General features: G+C 52.5%; 1 protein-coding gene across 3 annotated transcripts in view; it reads right to left on the reverse strand.

Annotated features, from left to right (window-relative positions):
• Nucleotides 1-12095, reverse strand: part of KCNAB1 (potassium voltage-gated channel, shaker-related subfamily, beta member 1) — a 59752-nt gene that overhangs the window by 19180 nt on the left and 28477 nt on the right. For all 3 annotated transcript variants that reach the window (XM_009995714.1, XM_009995715.1, XM_009995716.1), the window contains exon 2: nucleotides 2436-2479. In XM_009995714.1, coding sequence (XP_009994016.1) covers nucleotides 2436-2479 — 44 coding nt within the window. The remainder of the gene's footprint in view (nucleotides 1-2435; nucleotides 2480-12095) is intronic.

The raw sequence follows: 12095 nt of genomic DNA on the forward strand, positions 1-12095 counted from the left end.
CCCCCCCCCTCCTGCCCCTTGCACTGGGAAACCACTTCCAGCTGAATTTCTTCACCTTGCACAGAGGAATTGCTGTCTGAAAATCAGCTTTGGCTCCCTTTCCACCACACCCCAGAGCCCAGCAAGGTGTGATGGTTGCTGGGTGATTTGCTGATGCAAGATTCCCCCACACAACCATGTCACTGCCAGCAGATGTGTCACCTCTGCAGGGGAGGGGAAAAATAAAAACGGGTCCCCAGCTGAAAGCCAAAGCTTCACCTCCTCCAGGACCATTTTTTTCCCTGGCTTGCTCCTGGCAGGGATGATGCCACATGGAGCTGTGGCACGTGGCTCTGGTGCCACCAGCCAGTGCTCAGCCCTGCCCAGGGACAAACCAGAGCCCTCAGCCACCAGCCCAGGGGACCTTTGGGGATGGGTTCCTCCCACACACCAGGTTTGCAATGGGAGGTGCAGGGCACCCCCCGGGGCTGCAGGAACTGCTCACTTTGGGGAGGGTTTTTCCCTGCTTTTGTATGTTGAATCAGAAGTTGGGATGGCTGGTTTCACCTCACTGCTCATTTCCTTGGAGTCAGGGCTGATCACCTGGTTGGAGGCTGTCCCAACACTGTCTAAAAGCAAACAGGCAGCCTCCACAGGCAGAACTTGCTCTGAATTCACTGCAAGGAAAATGCAACCTAATTTTTTTTCCCCTGCCTCACAATCAAGTTTCAGAGCCAGCATCATGGGAAGGGCCTCACACCAAGGCAGGGTCAGGCTGTTCTCTTAGCATGGCAGGTTGGAAGGGACCTCAAGGAGCATCTGGTCCAACCTTTCTAGGAAGGACCATGGTCAGGTCCCTCAGGTGAAGACTGGCCTGGCCTTAGCTCATCCACAGGAGGTGAGCAGGGCTCAGCACTGCCATGGTTATACCTTGCTGGGGGTCTGGGAGGATGTTAAGGAAGATTGCTGAGTCTGCAGAAACTCTACTAAACCTTAAATTAAATGCCCATGCTGCAGAGAGTTTAGGGAAGCACATTTCTCTTGTGGGGCACCATGAAGGAGAAGCTACTGAGAAGAACCATGAAAACCAGTACTGGCTGTGGGCACCAGATGGATCCACAGCAGAGGGCAGGAAAAAGCAAGTGAATCCCAGGCTTCCCAGCTTTCCTTTCCCCAATTCCTGTGCACAGCCCCAGGGCTGTAGGGCTGCTGCTGGATCAGGCTGGGATGCCTGGCCCTGGAGGGATGGTCCTGACCACTCTCCTGAGTCCTTCCCATGCTTGGAACTTGCTCCCTCCTCAGCCCATGCAGCTGCACTCCCAAAGGCTCAATATATTTAGATGCTGCTGCAGTTCCACATGCTTGAAATTAAAGAAAAGCTCTGCAAAGCATTTGGTGGTTTGGTTTTTTTTCCTGCTGCTTCTTCCTTCCCAGTTCTTTTCTCTACCACAACATTTGCTCTTGGGGAAACTATAAGGACAATAAATAAAGTCTCTGCACCAGATAAGACAATTCCTTTCAAAGCCTGGGTCTATTTTAACCAGAAGAGCTCTTCTTGACCAAATAGGCCTTATTTATATGACTTGTGAGACAGGGTGACTTTCACATTTCACTCTATTTTAAAATCAAATCTTAAAGTATGCTGGGAAAAAAAGTGAGCTAAGCCCTCAGGCTGCAGCTGTGGAGGGAGCAGGGAGCTGGCAGAGGTGCCCGTGGCCACAGCACCCACCCAAGGCAGGCAGAGCTCCTGCCCTGCCCCTGCCTTCCCTCACCTGCCCCCAAGGCAGGAGCTCAGCACCCACCCCCTTTCCTAAGACTTGCCAGCCCCTCCAGCCCCAGGGGAACACTGCCCCCCCCTTAACATGGGGCTGGAGGGGCCCTGGCAGAGCTGAGCATCCATCCCCAGGGGGTTTCTGTGTGTCCCCAGGGGCTCCAGGCTCTGAGACCCCAGCCTTGCACTGCAGGATGGTGCTTGCAGTGGGAAAACCAGCCTCCACCTCCTCCAGTGTTCAGGCTTTTTTTCTGCATAAATACACATACTTTTAAGCATCCTCCCCATCAGCAGCTCAGCTGGCACCAGCTGTGGGAGCTGCAGCCTCACTGCAGGGCCAGCACAACCCCCTGCAGGGCCTGGACATGCCCTTCTGATCCAATATTGATGGGATAAAACATTGATAAGAAAGTCAAACTGAACTCTGCCCCAGCCCAGGCAGATTTCTCATCCCTGGAGCCCTTGGGGACATTGGCAGACAGGGCAGCTGGGGTCTGTCCCTTGGGGGAGCAGGATTTTACACCAAAAAGCCCCGTGCAGTTGCACAGGGTGGGAGGCCCAGCCTCACAGGGTGGGCACGTGCTGGGGCTGGTGCCCAGGGCAGGATCCCTGCCTGGAGCCCCCCAAGAACCCCCTTTGTTACCAACACACCCCAGGGCAGTGCAGGGCTGCACAGGGGACTCACCCAGGCCCAGGCATGAGACTCTCAGTCCAGATTTTCCAAGGTTTCTAGAAGGAAAAGGAAACCATTAGAAGGTATTTGCAAGTCCTCAAAGAACAGACAAACAACCCAGTGAGAAACCAGCAGCTGGAGAACATTTTGTCCAAGCCATTGGTTCTCCAAGAGGGACAGAGCCTCTCTCCTGGGGTGCTGAAGGGCAGATGAGCTGCAGCTTCCTCTGCCCCACCAGGCTGCAGGAGAAGCTCCAAGCACTCACAGGGCTGGGGATAAACCCAGATACACTCAGATGTGTCTCACACCTGATGTTGCTTGGGGTCCATGAATCAGGCACCCCCATCCCCTCCACTCCCATCCTCCTTTGGATTCGAGTAACTCAACATTATTTGCTTTGTTCAGTTGCACATTTCTTCCATTCCCCCTCCCACTTGCTCCAACACCCTCATCCATCACAGCAGCCCCCTGGGCAGTTACCACCAGGACTCCCAAACTCATGGATTCCCCTTGGATAAACCCTCCCACGATTTCCCTGCCTCAGGAGACAGTGGCTTCATCCCCATCACCAGCAGCTCCTCAGCATCAGTGAGATAAAGTTCTCACCCTCCTCCCCACCTTCCAGAGCCAGGCTGGAGACAAGATAATTAGCCCTGAGGCCATGAAATGTGCCACCCATTAAAGCCCTACCCTAACATAAACCTACCCCTGCACAACAAAATACCTTTCTAATTACACCCTCCTGCTTTAGCCTTGCTGGCACAGCTGGATCTGTGCAGTGTTTTTACCAGATCAAGGTATAATTTGGAGACCATCTCCCTACCTTCTGCTGCAGAGCACTGCTAGCCACCACTGCACTTTTTGCTGCTCCTCATGAATTATTTAAGGCCAAATAAAAGATATTTGTAGAAAAGTCCTGCTCACTCCCAGTGAGAAGAGTCAGACAAACCACCCAGCACTAGCACAGGTCATGTCCTGCTTTTCCAGCTCTTTTGCCTTTTACACGCTTGATGTTGTGGCTGTTTGAGGTCTGTGCTCATAGGGCACAATTCCCTGGGTGGGAGAGAAGCCAAAGGTATCCCTGAGGAGCCAACCTGGCCTCAGGCAGCCCCCCCTCAGGCCCCAGGACGCCAGTGCTGTACCCAGCATGTACTGCTGCTGACAGGAAATTTAAATTCTGGGAGAAGCAGGGATTTGTCCTTGAGTAGCTGTTTGAAATGCTGCAGCTGCATTTCCAGCACCGTGACCCCTCGGGCTCCCAGCACTGCTGGGGCAGCCACTGACCTGATTTTTCTTTTTCCTTTTGTATTTTTTTTCCCTTTTATTTTTTTTAAATTTTTTTTTTGCCTGGAAGCAGAGCTGGACCCCTGCACAACAAAACCCACCCACAGCACAGAGGTGCCCATCCTGCCCTGCTCACAGCACAAAGCCTCTGGAAGTGAGAAGGCAAATCCCCTGCAGCTGCCTGCCTGCTCCTGGCAGGGCTGCCACCCTCCTGCCAGGAAAGAGGAGCTCAGGCTCCCAGGATTGGGGTTCCCATGTTCCTTCTGGAGACACCCCACCCACAGCACAATGCTCTTCAGAGCTCAAGCATGTTGCCAAACAGTTGAGGCTTCTTTTGTGAAAGAGGTTTGGGTTTTCCAGTCCTGCTGCTCACCAAGCTGTGCTTTGCCTTGCAAAGCCTGACCCTGGCTGTGAGGGCTTGGCTGGACCATGGGGCTGTACCCCTCTGCAGGGGCAGGAACATGCACATATATACTCCTTTTATATATATATATATGTGTGCATATACATATAAGCCTTTTTTATATGCATGCATATACACACCCTTTAGACATACCCCTTGATATATATACATACACACATAATTTATATATACACCCCAGCTCTTTGCAGAGACTGGTCCACCAAGGAATCTGGACAGAAGTCTTGTGTTTGCTGTTCCAAAGCTGTCTCTGCCATTTACTTAGTGCACACCTGACCTAGGTAGGCACTTGGAAAATTCTCTGTCTCTAGTCAAAACCTGACATGGAAAACACCAAATCTGTGCAGTGCAAGATCCCTCCTGCAAAGTGTGCCCAGGAGCAGCCCAGGGGTTGCCAGAGCCCAGGGTCCAGCCTGGAGAGCATTGCAATGCCACAGCCCCCAGCCACCCCCAGAAACAGCAATGGTGCTTGACACCTGGTTCTCCTCTACCCACCTGCAAAAAAGCATTAACCAACAAAATCCCAAGCAAAAATGTGTGCATTTACATCTGCTTTTCAGGTTCCAGGTGCATGTGAATGTGTAGGTACCTCACACACACACACACACACACACACACACACTCAGGAGCTGCAAAATTGCCACATAAAACCAATGCCTGGTTTCTAAGTAACCAGACAACAGAAGCCCTTTGTGCTTCCATTGCACTAAATCCCGACTCTGAGCCAATGAACCAGCTCAGCCCCCGGAGCTCAACCTGCAGCAGCCCATGAGAAGTGGGATAGCAACCAGGACAGCACAAGGAGCAACCCCAACCGTGCCCAACGTGCCCAGTCAGCACCAGCTGCACCAGCCAAGCAGGGGCTGAGCCCCCTCCCCAGGCAAAGCTGCTGGGGGGTCAGTGCCCCGGGTGCCAGGGCAGAGCATTGCCCAGTGGCTGCAGATCCCTTCCACAGGGATACAACCCTGCACAGGGAGCAGGGGCTCCAGAGGGATGGCATGGGATGAGGGGGAGAGGGGGATCAGGCAGGAAAGGGGAGGGTCTGGCATTACCTTCCTGAACAGTCACAGACCGTGGTTTCCCTGGGCCAGTGGTGGAAGCTTTCAGCAGTATTTTAAAGGCCAGAAATTATCTTTTTATGCAACAAAATATGTCTGAATGGGCTCCCCCATGACAGGCACAAGCAGCAATACCCCACACCCCCAGCACAGCAGCCAGTACCAAGCTCTTAAAGTCCTGCCTGGGCCCCTCCAGCCCAGGGCAGGCAGCCCAGCCACCCCCCAGGTACCCACACTGCTCCCAGGGTTTGTGCTGACACTAGTTACCACTACACCAGGAGGGGAAAAACAGCTCTTTCCAGACTGGAAGCTGGTGCTGCTGAGGAACGAAGTAGCCACTAAAGAGGCCATCGCAGGAACCTCAAGTCTCTCAGGATCACTTTGCCTAACCTAGAAGCAGCTGATTAATCAGCTCTCTTACACAAGTTTTTTCCATTAGCACAGCTATCTTGCTTCTCCTCTCCCTGCTGTTCAGCTTCCCTTGCACTTTGCAGGACTGGAGCAGTTGCATCACACCCTGCAAAGACACACAAGGGGCTGGATGGGCTGCCTGGGCCACCCACAGCCCCCAGGACCCTGTCCTCAAACCCTCTGCACTGCTTCTAGCTGCCCATCTGAAACCAGCTGCACTTTCTTTACTCCAAGCTCACCACCAGCAAGACCCAATTGTATTCAACATCTCCCCCCTGGATTCTTTCCCAGCCTGTAGGCAAGGGCTGCCCAAAGCCAGGGCAGGCAAACCTGGCCCCGGGAGAAACTTCCCAAGGGAATGGGGCAGGAAGAGGTGCATAGAAGCAGGGGCAGCTCTGCTGCATGAAGGATGTGGGGATTTGGTGCCCATGGCAGGAGCTGTGCAGACCTCACTGACAGCACCCAGGTCACCAAAACCTGTAACCAAGGACATTTATAGCCATACATCACACTGAAGGCCACGAGGCACTAACTGATTTTTGGAAGGGATGCACCACACTCTTCCTGCTCTTTGCAGCTCTAAGAAAGGCATATTTCAATAAAGATTGTTAGAAATGAAATGTAGTGATGTTTTTGCATCCTAGTGTTAAAAGCATAGGGTTGGGTTTAGTGTTGTTTGGTTTGGTTTAGTGTTGGTTTTTTGCATCTTAGTATTAGAAGCATATTGTGGGGTTTGTTGGTTTTTTTTATATACCCTAGTGTTAGGAATATAATAGTTTAAGAGAGAAGTGAGATATCTGCACATTCCAATGACACCTGGGATGGTTTACAGTCCAAGAAACTGAGGGACTTAATTGGGCTCCATCTGGGGGATCCAAACATGGAGCAGGATTGATGGCCAAGATCAGACCCAACAAAGCCACTTCTGTCTTGCTCTCAGGGCAGGATGACACCAGTAGATTTGTTAATTGGGAAGACAGCCCAGGGGGCAAGAAAGGTCAAAATTTTACCTTAAAAGGTAAGAAGTGACCTGCTAGAATGGGAGGTGTAAACAGGGGCAGGGAACTTATAGGATAATTTGAAGTGGTGGATGGGCTGTGAGCCCTGGAGTGCCCAGCCAGTGGGGAAACAGGGGAGGGAAATTTGTGTCGGGAATAGGGAATATAAACTGTTATTCACCTTACTATGGGTGTGCCTGCTTGTTTAGGTCACCCATTCTTGCAAGAATGTAAACAAACCGTGCTTGGTTGAAGGATGTGGGTGGGCCTGTTCATTGGCGCGACAAACGTTTCTCACAAGATATAGTTTTGAAATTATAAAATAAGTCTTTCCAGTTTCCTTCTCCTGAACTAGGGCAGGAGAGGTACCAGGGCAGTGTGACCCTGTCCCAGGGCCAAGCAGGGCAGGGGACAGCAAGACATGGAGACACAGGGCACCTGAAAGCCTGGCCAAGCACGCTGGTTTAAGACACCTCCCCTTCCCTGAGGTAAACCAAAGGTGGTATCCCCTGGCCCAGCCAGGAGCTGGGCTGACAGCCCTTCACAGACCACTGGTCTGAGCCCAGGAGCAGGGCTGAAAACCCCTGGCTGGGCTGCACATGCCCCTGCCAGCCCTCAGCAAAGAGCAGAGCCTTCGGGCAGCCACTGTCGGGCACCAGGACTCAAGGGCACCAGCACTCCCGGGTTTTTTCCTGTGACTAATTCCCATCTCCCTTGTTCCCAGAGAACGCAGCACTCCTCGGCAGCAGCTCCAGCCCCAGCTGGGAGCCAGGCAGGGCTCCCTGCATTCAATTACAACCAATTTCTAGCAGAAAAACCTGGTGTTCCCTGTGCTGCTGCCCCAAGTCACTCCCAGGACACCAGAAGGCAGCCAGTTATAATCCCACTGCCCTTAAAGCCTCACCCAAGCTGAGAAAAACCTTTCCAAGACAAATGGGCAGGAGAGTGGCACACACCCCTTGCCTGAACCTCCTTCAAGAGCCCTGAAGAATTTCCCACATCTCACTTTGCCTCTTTGTCCCGCTCTGAGCTCAGGCACAAACATTTCCCCCTTCCAGTAATTCCCCTTTTCTGTTAAGTCTCTTCTCAATGACCCAGTGCCTCCTTGATGGCTTTTATGGTAATTTTTAGTTTAATTATTTCCTTAGAAGTGTAAGTGCTGACAGTGCAGTTGGAGCTGAAGAGGACCAGGAGGAATATATTATTTATATCTATACCTTGGGAGATCTCACCAGCCCTCTCAGTCCTGCCACCACCTTACAGGCCCAGTTCTGGCTCCAAAGCTACACTGCCCAGCCTGGGCAAGAGGTGAGTTTGAGGAGCAATGTGAACAGGACATGGGTGGGATGAGCCCGGAGCAGAAAGCTCCCAGGAGGAGCATGAGGAGCCAGAAGAAAATGAGAGGAAAGCTGGAGAGCAGTAAGGCCCTGGGGCAAACAAGTCTTAGCCCTGGCAGAAGGTTTACAGAGAAGAATTGACAAAAAACCCACCACAGTGACATTTTGGTGACTATCCATGATGAGGCAATAGGTACCAGCACAGTCCTGCACCCCCTGCAGCACCCCCAGACCTGGCACCCCTCCAGTGAGGCACCTGGGCCCCAGCACAGGGGAGGGTGCCCATATGGTTTGTTAGACATGACAAAGAAATGCTTCACTGTGAGGGAGGTGAGAGCCTGGCCCAGGTTGCCCAGGGAAGCTGTGGCTGCCCCATCCCTGGGGGTGTTGAAGGGCAGGTTGGATGGGACTTGGAGCAGCCTGGGCTGGTGGGAGGTGTCCCTGCCCATGCAGGGGGGTTGGGACTAGGTTAACTTCGAGCTGAGAATGCAACCAAGTCTTAAATTTTAGAATATGCAAGGTGGCAGATAACTCCCATGGGGTTTTGGGCAGAGGGGCCCCCCAAAATCCTACCCAGAGCCTCCCCTGTCCTCCTGCCCCACTGGCAGGGCTTCCACCACACATTAGAACCCACCAGGTTTGGAGGATCCTTGGAGCTGTCAGGCTCCTTAATTAGCAGAAAAAGGTAAGGAGGCAGGGGAGAAAGACCTGTCTGCAAAGCAGCCCATGCCATATGGCAGGGATGGCATTTGCCTCCTGTGGCACAGGGCAGAACCCAATTGTAATTATTCACTTTTAATTAACTCTAGTGTAGGTGAATCAGTGAGAGAGCCATCAGTGGCAGCAAACACTGGAGGCAGCTGTGACACAGGGCTAGAGGAACCCCAAGCTCAGTCCCTGTGCCCCAGCAGCACTGAGCACCCCAAAGCCACCACTGGCAGGTGCCTCCCTCATCCCTCCATAGCCACAGCCAGCAAGAGGGCCCCCAAACCACACCAGCCCAGCTCCCCAGGTACCTCAGCACCCAGCTCTGGTGCAGAGCAAAGCCCTTTCCCCTTGCACTACAACAAGGAGCAGGGAAGAGCAATTACCTTCTCAGAGACAACCTTCACCATTAACCTGCTGTCCCCACTGCAGCATCACCCAGGTACCAGGTGCTTCCCAGTGCACATGGCCAAGAACAGCAGCCTGAGCACCACCACAAGCTCCTGCACAAGAGCTGAGCCAGCACCCACCTGCCTCTGGCTGAGACTTACAGCCTGAGCCACCTGTGCTGCTTAATGAACTCATTAACATACAAGTGGTTCCTCTTATCCTTAAGGGACAAAGCAATTACAGGAAAATGTGTCTTGATTGTCCAGGTGGGAGAGCTGCTTTGCTTCTGCCCTTCATTGTTTGGAGACAGGAGAGGCTGGTTTTTCTCCTTCCCCTTGAACAAGAGGAAGCAGCCTCAAGTTGTGCCACGGGAGGTTTAGATTGGATAATGGGAACAATTCTTTCCCCAAAAGGGCTGTCAGGCCCTGGCCCAGGCTGCCCAGGGCAGGGGGGAGTCCCCATCCTCAGTGGATTTTCATGTAGATGTGGTGCTGAGGTGGTGGCCTTGGCAGGGCTGGGGGAATGGATGGACTGGATGAACTTTTTTTCATCTTTTCCAACCCAAATGATTCCATGATTAACACACCCCTAAATCAGCCTAAGTCTTCCCTCCCTGGTGCCAGGCAAAGCTGCCACCCCACCAGGTGTTTGAGCCTTGGCCTCCACAGTCCCACCAGGTCCCCACTGGTTTGCAGAAGGGGACGTGGCTCCTTTCCAATCCAAAACCATCTGCCTCCACAGACTGACACCAGGCTGAGCTCACCTGCTGCATCTTGCTTTCTAAAGCTGATCCCAGATGGGATCCCAACCGGGACCAGCTCTGGGTGCCAACAGTTCCTCCCCCCTGCATCCAGCCAGCCTGGAAATAGCTCCAAAACACCTCATGTTTGGTGGAGGCTAAAAACAAAGACTTTAAAGCAGTAAATGAAGGTGGGGCTGCCTGGAAGATGAAGCAGCTGAGCAGCTTTGCTTCAGTCTGAGGTGTGCTGAGCAAACCCTGCTTTGAACTTAGCTACTTCTAGCATTCCCATCTGTACAATGGGATCAGGATAACCAGCCCATCCATCCATCCATCTATCTGTCTATCTATCTATCTATCTATCTATCTATCTATCTATCTATCTATCTCTCTATCTATCTATCTCTCTATCTATCTATCTCTCTGTCAGGACTGCGAGAGAGAAGGAGCGAGAAGTTTTTCTAAGGAAAACATGTTTTAAATAAATTCTCTGCAGTAACACAAACAATGACTAAAACACTTTTGACTCCACACCCACAGAAGAATCATCAGGCATAGAAGAACTCAACAGATCTCAGATAATTCTGTTTTTCACTTGTTCCAACCTCAGTTTCATTGCTCTGTGTTGGTGTTTTTGCCCACAGGAGCCAACCTCCACCAGACACACAAAACTGAAGGAGCCTGTGGGTCTGTCCTATCAAAGCAGCCCTGGCAGAAGGTGACCCCCAGGACCCTGTTCCACAAGCCTGAGGAGGGATGGTGGGTGGGGGTCCCAGGTCTGCAGGGGCATCACTCCCACTGCTGACTGTGGTGCCCACACCACGGTGCCCACGGCTACACCAGTGGCCTTGGTGCAGGGAGACGTGTGGAGGGAGCCAAACCCAACCCTCCCCAGGCACCCTGAGGGGTTCTGGTGGGTGAAACACCTTCTGAGAGCAATGGATGGGAGGGAGGAAGCGGGAGGGGAGAGAGGGGCTTGGGCAGGAAGGGCACAAAGCCAGCCCTGGGAGAGGCATCGGCAGGCAAAGAGAGCCCTTCATGGGCATCCTCTGCCTTCTGGCACAGCTGCATCACCCTGGGGGGCAGGGAGACCCCAGGGAGGTGATGCAGCCCCCACCCATCCCATCCAGCACAACTGGGGTAGCCACAACACAGTGTTTCTGTGTATAAACTGCAGAGAGTTTGGCTTGTTTCTACAAAATAGGGGGGGGGGGGAAGTCTCTGTTCTGAAGCTGCTGGTGGGAAAACAACGTTGCTTAGAAACATCCCCATTAGTGCTCCAGAACTCTTCCTTTTGCACAGAAAATGAATAAAATATGTATTTTTTCCCCTTAAAAAAATAAATAAATTAAAAAATAGGCTGTTTCCAATAACAACACAATCCCGAGGAAAGGAGAGACCCTCTCCTGCTGCAGCTCATCCCACATCCTTCCCTGTGACCTGCCAGGGCAGCCCCAGCCTTGGCCTTCCTGCCTCTGCTCCATTCAGACCACATGGAGCCCTCATCCATTTGGCCACTTCCCATGTCAAGGAACCCAGCCTGGAGAAAAGGAGGCTGAGGGGAGGTTTTCTTTCTCTCTACAACTCTTTCAAAGGAGGTTGGACTGAGGGGAGGATGGTCTCTTCTCCCCGGGAACAAGTGATAGGACAAGAGGAAATGGCCTCGACCATTTCCAGGGGAGATTTAGATTGGATCTTGGGAACAATTTTTTCCCCAAAAGTTGTCAGGGCCTGGCCCAGGCTGCCCAGGGCAGGGGAGGAGTCCCCATCCCTGGAGGTGCACAAAAGCCATGGAGATGTGGTGCTGAGGGACATGGGAGAGTTGGGGTAATGGTTGGATTTGATGACCTTAAAAGCCTTTTCTGGCCCAAATAATTCTATGGTTCTGAGATGTTCAGCTCCTCTGAACAACTCCAAGGCAGGTAAATGCTGCTTGTCAACATCCATCAGTCTCCAACAGCCCCCAGCATGGCTTGGTCTGGCTGTGAGCTGAGGGTGAGGCAACATGGAGGGTTAATTCTCCTCTTTAATTAACAGGGATGGTTTTCTGCTTTTAAGGCTGTGTTTCATTTGGCCTCATCAGCTCAAGACGACCCAGTTCTAGGCAAGCAGGAGCTGCCCCTCAGCAGGCTGCAGTGCTGGGAGTTTGTCTGGGTGGGAAGAGAGAAAAATAATGGTTTTCCTTCCCCTGGTTTTGCAAACAAAACACTTCACAGCGTGCACAGCACTTCCCAGCTGAAGTACCACCCGTGCCAGCAGTAACTGCAGCCATGCAGAGCTGCAGCTTTCAGCTGCCTGCTGGATTTGCAGCCTGGTTTCCTGCGTGGGG

Source organism: Chaetura pelagica, unplaced genomic scaffold (assembly GCF_000747805.2).
Source record: "Chaetura pelagica isolate M959 unplaced genomic scaffold, ChaPel_1.0 scaffold394, whole genome shotgun sequence".
Classification (NCBI taxonomy): domain Eukaryota; kingdom Metazoa; phylum Chordata; class Aves; order Apodiformes; family Apodidae; genus Chaetura; species Chaetura pelagica.